We start from the raw sequence: 16690 nt of genomic DNA, 5'->3' as shown, positions 1-16690 counted from the left end.
AGAATGAATGACTGCTAGTGTTTCTTTAGTGTCTTGATCCAGAAATAACTAGAATTATCCCTCATGCACATACAGACAGTGTAATATGTTAGAATCAAAACTTCTTGCAGTCTGGGATGTGATTAGTCTTTGATCTTCAGGCAGCTGTGTGGAGCTGGTTTGCTGGTAAATAGAGGAGAGTGGGATTTGTTTTGAGCAGCCATTCTAGATTTGTGCCACTTAGAAACTGATGCGGTGTTAAGGAGAAGCACACCATAAAGCCAGGGATGCAGCCATGCAGTGCAGCCACTAGTGGCCTTGTGCTACCTTAATAATGTTGTTCAGCTGCCATATAACCCCTGTCTGCAGGCCAAATCTGAAAGCAAATGAGTCTGTATGAGAGGAACAAATTTTGTTGTGAAGGAGAACTGTCAGCCATCAGGATAAACAAATTTCAATAAGGAAGCACAGCTTTTTTGTATTCTGCACTTACATGTACTATACAGAATTAGACCACGGCTCTAAAAGTCCTAATCATACGTAGACACACGAGAATAGGCATTTCTACTGGATGTTGATATATCCTACACATTCTGAACTGTTCTGCCTGTGCAAAGCACACTCTTCTGCATGAAGAAATGCCCCAAATCTACATATATGGTAAACAACTTCCCTATAAAAAGCCAAGTCAGTCAATTTCATTTGAGCTGTGCAGTATTAGTTGATCAGACACTCAACACTCAGTCTTCAACACCCTCTGCAAAGCTGTGTGTGCTGAAACATTGACGCAACGTATGAACTTTTTGACTTTCATCTTTGTCACCTGTCTGCAGTAATTGCTCAACTATGCTCATATGACAATATTTCCATGCTATTACACTTTCTATGCATAGATATAAAAACATATCTGCCTATAGTTCAGATTTCTATGGACAGAACTTTGCACATCCATGGTCACATGTGACCTCTGGACTTGGTGGACAGTTGAATGTTATCACAATCAAACTTGACACACAATCACAAAAAAAAAGTTAGTTACAGTTATTTCACTGTTTTTCATTTGAAAAATGTCTAACACAATGTAATTATAATTCACTCCCAGAGGTGCAGATACTTATCCTATAGAGTGGACAAATCTAATCTGGTCATCAGTGATATTTGTTTGGAGTCAAAATGCTTCTGCAAACCAGAGCAATACAACAGCATGCTACATTCAGTCTGCTAACTCTCCTTTATGAGAAAACATTTCATCTCTGTTATTGGTTGTGACAGCAGCCTTAGCTAAGGGATGTTTTCGTCAACAGCCGAGCGGAATAGGGTATGTCGCCGTCCTCTCTAATATGCTATTCATCTATATGTGCTTTGTCACCAAAGACAAATATCACTGATAAGCGTCTCTTGAGCCTGAAAAGAACCTTGGGGAAAAAAAAAGCCATGGGATTTTTTTTGGCCTCTGTATCACTCATTTTACACAATCCACCCCATGCATCTCAACAACAAAACAAAGCTACAAATTATACATGTTATTAAAAAAAATTCTAATTAAAAAAAAAAACAAAAAAAAAAACAGCAATCTGGGATTAAAACAGCGAGTTGTTGGCTTGCACATGTTCTTCCTGTAACTATTGTAAATTTTGTTTAAAGGTCCACACTTATGCTGTAATTAGCCTGTAACTGGGACTTCAGTAGTAACACTGCAGAATGTGGTTTAATTGATGGTTAAACACTTGGGCTAAATCAGTACATAGATCAGCAGTGGAGGACAGCTGTGCCTGGGGAGTTAAATTCAGACTAAGCTATATGGAGAACTGGGATATTTTGAAATGTATTATATCAACTTCTGCTTGGCCCTGGCAGGGTGAATCATAGGGTCTAATAAAGTTTCACTGGAAACAAAGAATTATTACCAGCTCTGCCCATTAAGAGATGATAAATTCTTTTGCTCGCATGGCAAAAAAAATCTTTTGGTCAATCAACATCTATTAGCTGATTCTGACTCAAATGATGCTCTCAAAAGTATTGGACCAATTGATTCAGCTTTGTAGCTACACTCATGTGAATGAACAGCGATGTTCTAATCCAAGGTCAAGGCAGACAATAAAATGCCAATCTGTCTGCATCAACTTAAAGGAGTTACAGTGAAAAACACTCTATATAGGAAAGGATGAATCAGCTAGCCGGGCCAAACGCTCTGGATACAGGCTGAGTATAAACAGATCATTGTTTTTTTTCCATGCTTAATGCATGTGGTCAGGTTTAAACAAGGATTTTATAATAATGAGCTGTATTCCAGAGGCTTGGCATGCGGCACTCACACAGGTGTTCCTACGTTTATTATTGCCTTGTGCTCTGCAGGTGGTTGAAGTGGTTTCTTTTGCCTGCGATCCATTCAAAGAAGCTTAGGAGGCGTGTTTTCAGAGAGCGGGGTGTCAGCGCCTCCTCTTCCGCTCTTAGCTCAGCCATCTGAGGGACGGCCGTGTGCGCAACACACACAAACACATACACACAGAGACGACCAGCGCACAAGGCGGATATTGAGATTATCTTAAATATCTTGATTGTCCGATGTTTCATATTCAACAGTGTGACACCGTGACTATATTTTGAGGGCCAAACATTCATGTCAGCATAAATGAGAGCACTTGTGTGATTGAATGTAAATGCAGCCGTGTTGTACCTGCGAGGCGATGTATTTTTCAAGGGGACTCTCCACCCTGGGCGAGCCCATCATGTCCTCCTGCTGGGGGTCTTCACTTAACATCTGGCTTCCTTTGAAATTATGGACCACACACACAACCTGAAACAGTGTAAACCAGCCATGTGTCACTTGTCGTATTTTTTTTCTAAAATACCTATATTTGGTAAGGAAGTGGCAGCATATAATTTAGAACTAAAGGAAGTAGGGAGGGCGCAGCCTTCCATGGAAGAACAAGTGAACATTCTCTTAAAGTGAATCGGTGCAAAGCAAAGGCTGTACCTCTTACCAGATAGAAGATGAGACAGAGGCAGTGCACACACACTGTGAATCTAAATTCATACAAATCATAGACAGACAGAATTTCTGGTGATGTCGCTCTAAAAATAAGGCTGAAATTTGGGCCATTTTTAGCTGCCTTGTCAAATCCATACATTCCAGTGGTTCTGTATAGACGTACCCCAAGCACGCAACAGCCTAACACAAATTATTTCTAATTGGGAATGCTGGAATGTGAAGCACTATTCAATCAGCACGATGTGGAATTGCCGTTATACATTTAGTCTTTGCCTTTATGAGAGCGCTGTCTCAAATTGACATTATGAGCAAGTTAATAAAATGGAGCTTATCTGTGTTTCGTAAGAGATGCTTTACCATTCCTCTATTCATTTTGCTAACAGACAGCTGCCCAGCAGTCCTAAAAGAAATTCATGAATATGCACTGTATTAGTTCACCCGCCTATGTCTCACTCACTCTCACTCACTCACTCACTCACTCACTCACTCACTCACTCACAGCTTGTGCATTATAACAAAGCAAAGTGGGTCACGTTTATGGTTATTGGCTTACTCAGCCATATTTATACATCACCGATGCAAATTCCTGTAGCAGATTACACATTAATCCAGAACAGATCTACAGTTACTACAACAGTGTGTCTTCATGTGTAAATGAGAACATAATGAATAGACCTGCAGCTGGTGCAGTGAAATTAAAAGTATAGCAGAGGTGCCAACATTACTAACATACAGTAGAAATCCAGAAGGAAATAATAAAAAAAAAAAAATTTTTTTTTACCACTAAATTTTACCACAAAAACACTAGCATACATCGGTAAACATGATGACTTTATGCTACCACCAACTTTGATAAAACATGTATTAGCTGAATTGATGTTTGTATATTGGTAAATATATTTACAAAGAAAGATAAGGACGTCCATATAAAACTATTAGTTCAATGGCAATACACGGTACACTGAATAGCTTGACTGTTAATGCAGAAATGCACAAAATACAATACACACAGTCCACCCTTTGAAAAATTCGTTACTACAATTCAATCAAATGTTTTTGTTGCTGTTGCTTTGCACACAACAACAGCATGCTTATTTTGCAGAGAATGCAGGAGTCATGCTAGCTAGTTAATTAAACAGAAAGTAAAGGCCAAGGCTCATGCATTCACAGGTCAGAATTTGCATAGATAAAGTCAGAGAGAAGTGAAAGGTACCAGAAACAAATGCATGTCTTTCACGTCTCAGCTGGGTGGATTTTAATCATGTTTGATCTGAACTATGCTTTAGCTGTGTTCCTTATTGCCATAGCAAAGTGGTCAAAAATCATAAAGGTATACCGCAGAGCTAACCCAGATTCACAATGCATTTTAGGGACAACTGTAATAATGTATAACATTATAACCTCTATAACATTAATGATCAGAGGTTACTGAAGATCCATCAAGTAGCATCTAATTTTTGCAGACTAATTGATGATGCCTTAGAATAAGAGATCTTTATTTTTATAGAGTTTATGTAACCGTCACTGAGATGCCACTAAAAGAAAAGCACTCCTACTCTCTGATCAGTTCTGACACAATCTGACCTCTGATAAACTAATTACTGTCAATCAAATGAATAGAGGATTTCTGAGTTTGGCAAGCCTTTAAAATACACACAGGCTTTGGACAATTTCACAGATTCCATCTCTTATGAAAATCGGTGAAAATCACTAGCACAATGAAAGGCATGTGCGAACGATTTATATAATCTCCGCTCCAAATGATACCATCTTGAGTTCTTGAGTTCCCTAAAGGCCCTGCAATAAATTGATGGGTGCCAGGGTGACTAAGCAGCTCCTCCACACTGTCACTGTGTATCTCTATGATCTCTTGGCTCTCTTACTTCTTTACAGTCTGTTCAGTTAAGCTCGGTTTTTCACTGGTGCAAGTCTCTTCATCCCTCAACATGCAGATTTACTCGCACAAACCTGTGCAGGTTAATCAATCATATACAGTTTGCAGTATATCAGCACACACTGATGTGCAACTCTGATGGAGCAAAACATGACATTAGAAGAAGGTGATGAGACAGAAGCAGTACAAAGACACCTGGAAATGATTTCTGACATGATATTGAGCACAATATATAGGATCACTAACAAACTACCAGCAAAACATTAGTGTTTGATATAAAAAAAAAAATGATGTTTAACATGATCATTTTATTTAATTTCTAAAATAAATCAAATTTATATTTTACAATTTTAAAGACTCAAAGCATACTAAATCAGCTATGTTCAGTGTTCAAGTTAATTAAGAATTAAGTTTTAAAGTGGCATGATATTGATATTATATTGTGACACTGCCCAGCCTGACATGTCATTATCCCATTATCTTAGATTAGTGCCTTCACATGAAACATAAAAAAAAGTTTGGATAAATCTGCATGCCTGAGGTAACGAGGCCAAAATATTAAGTGTGAATATGTTATGAATCTCTGAAATGGAGAAGCTGACTGCTTCTAGAACAGTGATAATCTGCCCAAATCACTGTCTTATATAAATTATCCTGTTCTCCAGCACATGTAGAACCTACAGCCAGAGTGTCCAGTCTTATCTGGGAAGGATTTATGTGGTTGCAGGTTTTTATTCCAACCATACAGAAGCCAAACCTCAATGTCTGTTGAAAGACCAAATCAGCTGATTAGAATGAAAATCTGCATCCACACCAGCCCTCCTCCTGGATATTACCAGACAAGACTGGACACCACTCACCCACAGCAACAGCCTCATGAACGGAATTCATATACATCCCACACAGTGGTGTATGAGGCTCATAAAGACGTTCTGAAATCCTGTAGGCGCTACGTAGGCTAAATGTGGATTGGTCATCGCCTCACATTTGCATCTATGCTCCAAAGTCGTCATATACTGACTGGTCCTATAGTGAAGATTAAATGCAACATTCATCCTGGCCAAACATACATCTATTTATTAAGGCTGACAATGAAATATCTATATACAGACAGATGAATATACTAAACAGGCTAAAGGTTTAACCAGAGTGCATGTTATAAGCGTGTACATACATGTACCAGGCACAGGCTTGGAAAAGTCTTCAGTTCAGTCATAAATAGTAAGTAGAGGATACAGTGTTCACAGCGAGGGTTAACTTAGTTCCCTGCTGCTCAGAGCACAAGTGACATACACAGAGAGAACACAGTAGAAGCTGTTCTTGCATTCATCTCCCACAGTAACACGCTATGAGAGCTTGGAAAGAGCTCTAACAAGCTGGATTTCAACTCAACAATAACACATCTACAGTACATCCTGATGCTGGAAGTTGAGAAAAATAATCCATCTTCCTGTGTCTGCTACATCCAAAATTCATTCAATTCAATTTTATTTGTATAGGATTTTTAACCATGGACATTTGTCCCACTGCAGCTGTAAAGAAATATATATATATTCAGGGCATACATTTTAAATGTGTAAACAGGAGTGTGGATTGTTTGACTAGAGAGAGCTGCTTGGACACAGGAACAGTGGATGAAACAGCTTGACTTTCTATTAGCCAGAATGACACATTCGTCCAGTGTGTTTACTGAGTGTGCTGCATTTGTTGTGTGTGAATGTTCCTACATACTATATATAACAAAGTATAAAAATTATAGTATTACTGTACTGGACATCCACTGGCACATACTGCAATAGAAATGGAGAAAATACCACTGAGGATTTCACACACTGCAGTCCAAAGATGTTCAGTTTTGTCAGCAATTTTGTCAGTTCACCTACATGTATATTTTTAAATAGTGGGAGAAAACTGGACAACCCTGAGGAAACCCAGACAAACAGAGGGAGAATGTGCAGAAGTCCACTTTTTCCCCAAGCTTAGGATTAATCTGGGGCTCCTGGAGCTGTAAGGTGGTAACGTTAGCAGCTGCACTGTTTTTACTTTAAAATATTTTGGATACATATTTAGATTATTTCAATTTCGATCGTCGAGTAATGTCCCTGGTTGTCGCTCCCCACTAACATGTTGGACCTGCTCATTGATTGGTAGTGCTATTCTTACACAAACTTTCTTTTGAATGAATGAATTTCAAGGTGAGATGTTTAGCAGAACAGAGAGACAGTGATGAAATAACAGCAGATTCTATTTTGAGCTATTTGGCTGATTTATTTTTAAACAGCTGGCATATCATTTCTCTTCAAGCACAGAATTAGCTCATCAGTGCACAGATCTAATCCACCACTACTGACAGATTTAAAAAGTGACATTAAGAAAGAAAAAATTATAGTGATTTTAAAACCTTTTAAATAGGCCATTTTAAAACAAATACAAAATAAAAATGAACTATAAAAGTATTACTGTGAAACTAAAATCATGGAGTCATATTTCATAATAATGAGATGAAGTAATCATTGATTTCCTGCATTTATTTATGTTAGTATTTAGGATGATTATTTATTCATAACAGTTATTTGGAATTTCACGAAAGTCAGTCGGGTGACTGACACTTTCCTAATGACTTTCCACTTACCATCAAGCTCACTAGGATGGCGTACAGCACAAAAATCATGAGACAAATGTAGCACAGCTCTTTACCAGAAAGGTGGCAATGGCCACTCCGATGATAAAGCCAGCGATTACATCAGACCAGTGGTTGCGGTATTCTGCCACCCTGTTGATCCCGGTCAGGAAGGCCAGACACATCAGCCCCAGAGACATAACTGGCTTAGCCAACCTAGTCCCATTGGCTTTCACTGAGCAAGTGATGTACATCTGCAAAGAGAGGAAAGGAGAATCCAGGTTCACATCAGCTCAACTCTTCATCTCAAGTGGATTATCAATTGTTGTGTATAGCATTTAAACATGGATTAGTTCAGCTTTAGTACCTTGACAGAGGAAACACTGTGTTGTATCGGTCAGAGGAAAAATATCACGACTGAGAGCTACAAACCTACAAGCCGTGTTTTGCTCTGACTGCTGACAACACGCATTAGAAAATCTGTAATCCTGCCAGGCCTGTAAATGCCAGACGGTCTATGTGAAATATTATGAAAGTGTTGTGGTTGTGTATGTATGTTAAGAAATACAAAATAAGAGTGATTTTTGTTCATGTAAAAGATAAAGATTCAGGAGTGTGTGCACATGTACACACATGACCTGAATTATGTGCAAGCAGTGTGCAGCTGCTGAATATTCTGAGCTAAATCAGGCTGACTGAGTGAGAGAGGAGAGCCAGACACAGAGCCCGAGGCATGACTGTCTGCCGGCCAGCTGATACACTGCACAAAGATAGCACTTAAATAAAAAATTATCTTTATACATTGTCCAATTCTAGAGGAATCACTGTACTGAAGCTGTCTTCATACTTCACTCATTCTTATGGAATCAGCAAGTGTAATCCCTTAAATACGTTCATAGCAAGTATAATTTACTGCATCGCAAAAAAAGAAAAATATATATATATATATACAATAAACAAACGTGTTTAACAGGCACTGCCAAATGTTTACACATGCATGGAGTGGATTGTGTACTGCATGTATGCTAATCTGCCTGACCCACTTTATAAACTCTCTCTAGTGTCAGTTCTGATGCAGCATCATGTCTCTTGTTTTACTGGTTGTGACACAAATGTTATGCTGCTATGACAGAGATGTATCCTAGCACCAAGAGAGAACTCTATTTTATGTTATACAGCAGCTTTTCCATATAGTGCTCTTTAGAATTATTGGCACCCCTCAGAAAATGAGTAAACCCCCCCCCCCCCCCCAATAATAATATATTTTTATCTTAAACATACAGATGCTGTATAGCTGTAAACACTTTGTATATATATTTCAACACGAAATATAATGTATATTCTTTATACACCCACTGGATACTTTAATTGAAACATCTATAAGCCAGCACATTCATGGTATTATCCAAATCAGCAGCATAATGTATAAAATCATGCACATACAGGAAAAGAGCTTCAGTTATTATTCACATCACACACCTGTATTGGAAAAAGTGTCTCAGTGACTTTGACCTTGGTGGAAAAACAGCACTTTTTCCGATCTCCATCTGTTTTTGGGTGACAGGAGTGGAACCTGATGAGCTCGTATGCTGCTGTATCTAATCGACATCAAGTATTGCTGTGTTGTGGTTTCTGAGATGCTCACCATGGATATAAAGAGTGCTTGAATGACTCACCACAGCGGTTCTGTTGTCTTAAACTGATCTGGAGATTTTCCTCTGACTTCTTTCATAAAAAAGACATTTCCTCCCTCAGTACTGTAGCCCACTGGATTTTTTTCCCCCACACTATAGAGAATGTTACTGATAACTGATGTGCACATTTATATAACTCTCCTGTATCTGATTGGTTGTATGCACTGTATCACTGCTAGATGATTCATTGATTGGATAATTACATGAAAGTGTGTTTATCTGGTATTAATCAGTATTTATAATATCACCTGCCTTCATAACAACTTCTGAACCGCCAACATCAAAACAACCCCAGAGTGGTAATGACTATGCAGTCCATAGGGGGGGCGTTTCCTTGTATGCAGTCCCCCTTTTCCTATACATCTCTAGTATTGCCATAAAAAAGTGTAAAAAGTTTGATTTTGGTCTGATTTGGCCATAGCACATAGTACCAGATGTAGTCCCAGTGACAGTTGGTAAAGTGTTACGTTACTGGTTTCTCTTACAAAGAGCTTGTTTTTTGGAATGCTTTCAAAATGCTTGTTGTTATGTAGGTGGTGTTTAACACTGTTTAAACAACCTCAAAAATTCTCTAGGTTTATTGTGTATAATCTTTATTTTATCCAGTTTTTCTTTTGCTCATGTTACATGTTAATAAAAAGAGGGACAGTAAATATGTGTGTTTGTACGTGTGTGTGTGTGTGTGTGTGTGTGTGTGTGTGTTGATAGAGAAAAGGTCTGAGATTTTGTTTTTTCTATGTCTGTTCCCTGATAAAATAAGAAATTATTTTGACCTACAAAAATGACGAAAAAGGTCTAAAAGAACATGCTAATACAAAGGTTGCGTCTAATTTGAATCACAAAATTAGGTATAACCTTTGCACAAGTTGCCCTCAGAGGGATAAATAGACACACACACTTTTCTTCCCTTTGTAAACATCCTGTACTACACTTCAAACTTTAACCCACAAACTGGCTGCTGCCTGGAACTGCCGGAAAGGTCCCGGTATATTAAATGAACACAGTTTTCCTTGTTTTCCTCTGGATATATATATATATCCCTGTGACTGTGCAGCACTAATACTATCAGATCAAGGCCAGTGCTTTTGGCCCAACTGGAGGCTTAAATATTTAAGTTGTCAAAGTTACGATACACCAGCTCTTCCTCCTATATTCATGACCTTCCTGACTAGAGAATTAGCCTGTCATTGTCAGCATTACATCACATAATGACATAAAATAGTGTTTATTTCATTTAACCATGTTTTAAGTTTTTATCTGGACCTGTGATCATTTACACTCTCACTTCATCAGCATTTCAATGGCTTGGGATTTTATTATGTTTTTTTTTTAATTCTTGTAAACATTTGTCATTGCTTTGAAACGTTGTTTTTTTTTTCAACACCCTTCAGCTGTGAATATACATTTTACATTTCATTTCTAATGCTGTTGTTCTTTTGCCCTACAACGAGGATTGAAATCGATCAAATATCCCCTTGTATACAAGTCATGCATGTTTTATGCCTAATTTGTGGTGACAGTGTGGCCAGAACATGCAGGACTATCCTCCTACACAACAGGGTGCACTTGTACTTGGTCCAACTATCTGCTTCATAATCACAGTATCTAAAACAGTAGATTTTCTGCAGAACCAGAAACTTTACCCTACCTGGCTTACACTGTACCCAATATGATATAATATGATGAGATGTAATGGCCCATGCAAATAGGCCAAATAAAGCTTACAATTTCCCCTCTTTTGCCTCCCACACTAACCTCCTAGGATATTAGCATTTTTCTGAAGGCAAGCCATCAGCCCTCATCCCCCAGCTCTGGTCTAGAGTACAAGCAAAGAATGAAAAGCCCTCTCCCTGTGGAGATGAAGATGTGGGCCCACACAAGCACACACCTGGAGCTGCGGGAGAAATGAGATGGGACCCAAATGAAACAGATGCTCATTAACTAAGCATTTTGAATCCTCTCTCTCCTTCGCTTTTCATTTATGAGTGCAGGGTGTCTCTAATCATGGCTTTTCATTACAGAGTTGGAGTGTAAATCAAGAAATGAATTGGCACTATAAGAGTGGACGCATTTTTAAACCACAGGCAAAGTGAGAGAGATGGAAACAAATGAAGCATGATAAGGCCATAGCTCCTCCAATAGAAATGAATATGAGTGGCACTTGCCAAAAGATAATACCTTTGTTAATACACTTTAAATGTCTTTTTTTTTAAAAAAAAAACAAAAAAAACAAAAAACGCTATAGTCTTCAGTAATCATTTGGAGGAAATTATGTATATTTCTAATATCTATCTACATCTTATTTTACATTAGCAATGCATCATAAAAGAAAGGAGAGATGGCAAACTCAGAGTTCCCTCTTCTATCAAACATCACAGCTGTCATCACGGCATATTATATACCACCTTCCATCATAATATTTCTCATACTGATGAACAGAATGCAAGTCTGTCGCTTGGAAATCCACATCTGCATTTCAAAAGCAGCCAGCAGTAGTGTTGTCTGCACTGCTTCAAGATACATTAGAGCCCTGCATGAAGATTGGACTGACACCGAGAGATACACTTTAACGCTTTTGTCCACAACAAAACACAGCAGCAATATAGCTACAACTGAAAAATAACACCCTTCTACCAAAATGTGTGCTGCCTGAAGCATGAATGAACATGTGTGTTGTGTGTGTGTGTCTACACTTCACACAGAAGTCAGATCCTTCCTAAAAGCATGAACAGTAGTTATAAAGAACACTGTTTTTTGAGACATTATGATCAAGACTAATTACTCTGTCCAAGATGCACAACTGACCTTCGGGGATCAGTGGAGAAAAAAACAAAAGGAACCATTTGTGGAAGTTAAGATGATACTCACAGCCAGATAAAGTGCGGCGTAAATGCTGAGTGCTGCCTCTTTGGAGGGAAAGGTTTTGCGGGCATGCAGGATGTCCTCCCCGTTGCCGGTGCAGGCCTCCTGGTGGCTGATGTAGCGTAAGGCCTGCTGGCAGCCCAGTGCTGTGTAGTTGGGTTTACACACAGTCAGGAAGTGAGGGGCCAGGTTTCCTGTCACCACCTGACCCGCGTTCACAAAGATGTCGGTAGCGAAGAGGCCAAACATGTATACACCTGCAGGGAAAACAGGGGAAAACAGAACAAATGTGATGGATTATTGTATTGTTGAATGTACATGAAAGTATAGCATAAATCATTTATATTATAAGGTACTGTAACCTCAGCTTTATGAAATATGAAATATATATTGTCAAATCTATGAAGATGTAAGGAATTTGATTTTAAACCTTGTAAATTACTAAAACCAAATAAAGGTGGATATAAAGATAACTGCAGTTTTATTATAATAGCAGCAATATTTAATATTTTTATATTTTATATATTGCGTGGGGGGCACGGTGGCTTAGTGGTTAGCACTTTCGCCTCACACCTCCAGGGTCGGGGTTCGATTCCCGCCTCCGCCTTGTGTGTGTGGAGTTTGCATGTTCTCCCCGTGCCTCGGGGGTTTCCTCCGGGTACTCCGGTTTCCTCCCCCGGTCCAAAGACATGCATGATAGGTTGACTGGCATCTCTGGAAAATTGTCCGTAGTATAAGAGTGTGTGTGTGTGTGTGTGTGTGTGTGTGCCCTGCGATGGGTTGGCACTCCGTCCAGGGTGTATCCTGCCTTGATGCCCTATGATGCCTGAGATAGGCACAGGCTCCCCGTGACCCGAGGTAGTTCGGATAAGTGGTAGAAGATGAATATATTGTGTGATATATTAAATGCCTCTTAATTTCATTGAACGCAGTATTCATTAAAAGCAGTATTCTTTCTTTTAGGAGGTAACCGTATTTGAAAATGCTAGACCTTTATTGTGATTGAGACCTTTATTGTGATTTGTACAGTACGTGCAACACTCTATATTTCTGTACTAGAAACACTGGAAACTCTTGGAATTACTGTGACATCACCTCTTTTACAGTAAATCCATTTATAAGAGCGAAAAGAGCTCAGAGAAAGTTATGATTACAAACAAAGAGCACAAAGCTGGACAGAGGCTCCATACAGACTTCCTGCCTGTCATCAGCTTTTGTCTCTGCATCCTAACAAAGCTTTTTTCTGATGTGAAAAGCATTCTGAAAAGAATTCCGCTGTCAGACCATTAACTAAATGAAGCCTTTATCTTCGTCACTGGAGGATGCCTTGTTTCTTTCTTCTGCTCTGAAATGCCACATACTTGTTGCCAGGTCTCCACTTCTCTACATCAAACGTACTCAAAAAGCCAAAATCACACAGCCAGTATTACATCAAAGATGTTATTCTATCCTCCAGATGTAACGTCTCCTTTCAAGAGCACATACTGTATGTAAACGACGTTATTAAACCCCTAATTAACACACTACTGAAAAGAATTACCAAAAATAAATAAAATAAAATAAAAAATACAGCATATAATCCAAAGGTCAATTTGCATAACTTTGGGAAAAATAAAAAAGCCAGAAGTAAAATTATAAAAAATATTGTAAAATCCATCCAATCAGCAAATGCAGTTAATAATAACCACAGCACTGGGCAAAATGAAATATTCACACTTCAAATATATATTTTAGTTTGCCTCATTATTTCTCCCAGTAAAACCAATTGTATATAAAATGTCAAAGTATATGAGAACAATCCTGGATTTAAAGAATAATACATATAAGGTCAGAATTAATATATCACCTAAATCACTTCAAATGTACAGTTTTACTTCCAATCCACATGTAAACCAAGCTATGTGTGGAATGGGATTCCAGCTTCAGAGTGGCTTCCAATACTGTCATTAGCTGGACAGTTGAAGATAAGAAAAATTATATATATATATATATATATATATATATATATATATATATATATATATATATATATATATATATATATATATTTTTTTTTTTTTTTTTTTTTTAGAATTTAGCTGTCCAGTTTGGGTGAGTCTGTGTTCTTGATAGCCTCAGATTCCTGTTCTTGGCTAACTGAAGTGAAACCTGTTGTCCTTTGCTGATTGAGGTGCTATGCATTCTGAGATGCTCTTTTGCTTACCACGGTTATAAAGAGTGATTATCTGAGTTTGTTCATTCTCCTCTGACGTTTCTGACCAAAAAAGATGTTTCAGCCTCGAGATCTTCCATAATCAGAATGTGATTTCTCTGCGTAAACTCTGAGACTGTTGTGTGTGAAATTTCCAGTAGTAGTTTCTGAAACACTCAAATCAAACCATGTGGCACCAACAACCTTGCCATGATAAAAGTCACAAAGATCACACTTTTCCCCCATTCTGATATTTGATCTGAACATTAACCGAATCTCTTGACAGACATCTGCATTATTTTATACACCGTGCTGCTGCAACATGACTGGCTGACTAGATAACTCCATAGATGAGCAGGTCTTTATGTGATCTTAATAAAGTGACTGGTGTATGTACAGTATATGAATTCCTATTCAGATTTCTGAAAAAGCTGCCTGTAGGTGAAGTCCATCACAGGGCACCTCTCAGACCCACCCGGACACCAAGGGGCCATTTGCAATGTTCCAGACAGACAGTAACTCAAGCTCAGGAGGAAACTTTGGACCATGGCACTATGAGGCAGTAACTCTGTCCACTCTGCTACAGTAGCACACTTATTAAAATATACTTTTGCTGACCAGCCAAATGCAACAACTGGGAAGTTAAAACTTTGTAGTCAGCATCACATTGATCTTTTGGCTATAACGTAGGCAGTGCTGTTAAAAGCTGGGCAGTCTTGATAGCTTTGATGCTGACTGGGCTTCACTGCAGCACTGAGTGCACACTGCACATCAAAGATGCAGGTGCTAAACACAACTAACTAAGAAAGAGCCATAAGCCGAATATTTATACACATTCTCACTCTGTCAAATAGATTTAAAATAAAGCATTGAAGATTTGATTGAAATGTAGAATTTCAGCTTTAATTCATGGGTTTAAACAAAAATATATATCACTTTGGGATGCATCAAAGGTTTTGCTAGGGGAAGAGGATTTTAATTGACTCTATTTCAGTTTTTTTGCATATGCATGTGTGTGCCTCTGAGAAAAAAGTCCCTGTCATCTGTCTCCAACAGATTACAGAATAATTAGATTATAATTAGAGAATAAATCATTTTGTACATGAATAAGATTTCCAAAATTAACTCAAGACACTATAGGCGGAAAGGACAATTTTGATCACATCAATCAATTTTTCAGATTTTTAGATAAACTGCATATCTCTTAAACTGTAGTAAATTATCAAAACGCAACAAAAAGGGTTTAGGATTCCAGTTTTGTCTGTTTAAGGCTACCACAGTATCTGAGACTCCGTCTTTCGGCTTTAAAGAATGCTTAAGCTCCACCCATTTGGCAGAATCACATATCAGTATCTCCCTGAAAAGCTTCATTCTAATAAAAGATTGTGTGTCATGACACACAATTACAAGCTACTTACAAGCTCATTAACTTCATAGGACTTACTGTATAAAACGCACTAACCGAAGTAGAAATGCAAATAATACCGTTGTATTTTAACATTCTTTCTATATACAGCACCAGAAAATCTGTTTATAACAATCATGTTCATTCGTGTGCTTCATTAGAAGAATATGAATGTACATTTTTTTATACATAAAATGGTATCATATATAACAATGCATGATGTTTTCTCAATAAGTATAAACTCAGTGATATTCCAACAACAAGACTTTTCTGCAAGTCTTTCTCTTGAATTGTCTTCACAATACTCAACAATGACAAAAGACGTTGCTATTGTTTATTATGTAAATTATGTTTTTGGTTTAATCAAGTGTGGTAATTTATGCCTATTTTATGGAAACCCTCATATGCATAACATGTCCCAAACAAAAAAAAACTTGTGGACTGACTGTGATCTAAATTTTTCTAGTCACATGTAGTCTTAATTTAAAAAAAAAAACAACACTAAAGAATATAAAAATTAATGTTTATATATTAACTATGTGCAGGGCTTCTTAAGTCTTCCCTGTAGTATAGGGTTTGAGGAATAAGAAAAAGTCTGAATAATGCATTGGCTCACAAACCTTCTTTGAAGCATTTGTCAAATGCTCATTCTTTCCTTCGTTCTCTTTTTTCTCTCCTGAATATAAACTTACAAGGAACCTCTCCCTGTCAGACTTGACAGGAGAACGGAGGAGGATAAACAGTGAAGGTACAGGCAGAGTTGGCTATGAACATGTCATGACCTAGAGCCATTTTCTAAATTTAATTTATTCTTGAAAACAGGAGCATGTGAGTCATTATGCAAATATGATGTGTGACTTTAGGTCATACATCATCTTAAAAGAGCTGAAATTGCCACTGCCACAATTCACCATAGATTTACCACCTGCACCGAGGTATAATTAAATCCAAATATATCAACACATAAAATATTAAAGCACAAAGTATAAAAGAAAAAAAAACAAACTTCTCTATAGAGGAACAGTAGACAAATAGTTACCATTGATAAAATCT

General features: G+C 37.9%; 1 protein-coding gene across 4 annotated transcripts in view; it reads right to left on the bottom strand.

Annotated features, from left to right (window-relative positions):
• The window catches only part of plppr5b (phospholipid phosphatase related 5b), a 48369-nt gene that overhangs the window by 1820 nt on the left and 29859 nt on the right, over nucleotides 1-16690 (bottom strand). For 2 of the 4 annotated variants that reach the window (XM_060870156.1, XM_060870154.1), the window contains 4 exons: nucleotides 12048-12298; nucleotides 7563-7739; nucleotides 2657-2776; nucleotides 307-355 (listed from right to left, as the gene is read on the bottom strand). In XM_060870156.1, coding sequence (XP_060726139.1) covers nucleotides 308-355; nucleotides 2657-2776; nucleotides 7563-7739; nucleotides 12048-12298 — 596 coding nt within the window. In that variant the 3' untranslated portion in view covers nucleotide 307. Of the gene's footprint in view, nucleotides 1-306; nucleotides 356-2308; nucleotides 2443-2656; nucleotides 2777-7562; nucleotides 7740-12047; nucleotides 12299-16690 lie in introns of all 4 variants that reach the window. The other 2 variants (XM_060870153.1, XM_060870155.1) reach the window with 2 other exon arrangements.

Source organism: Tachysurus vachellii, chromosome 5 (assembly GCF_030014155.1).
Source record: "Tachysurus vachellii isolate PV-2020 chromosome 5, HZAU_Pvac_v1, whole genome shotgun sequence".
Taxonomy (NCBI): domain Eukaryota; kingdom Metazoa; phylum Chordata; class Actinopteri; order Siluriformes; family Bagridae; genus Tachysurus; species Tachysurus vachellii.
The sequence above is the reverse complement of the archived record's forward strand: the minus strand, read 5'-3'. Positions and strand labels throughout refer to the sequence as shown.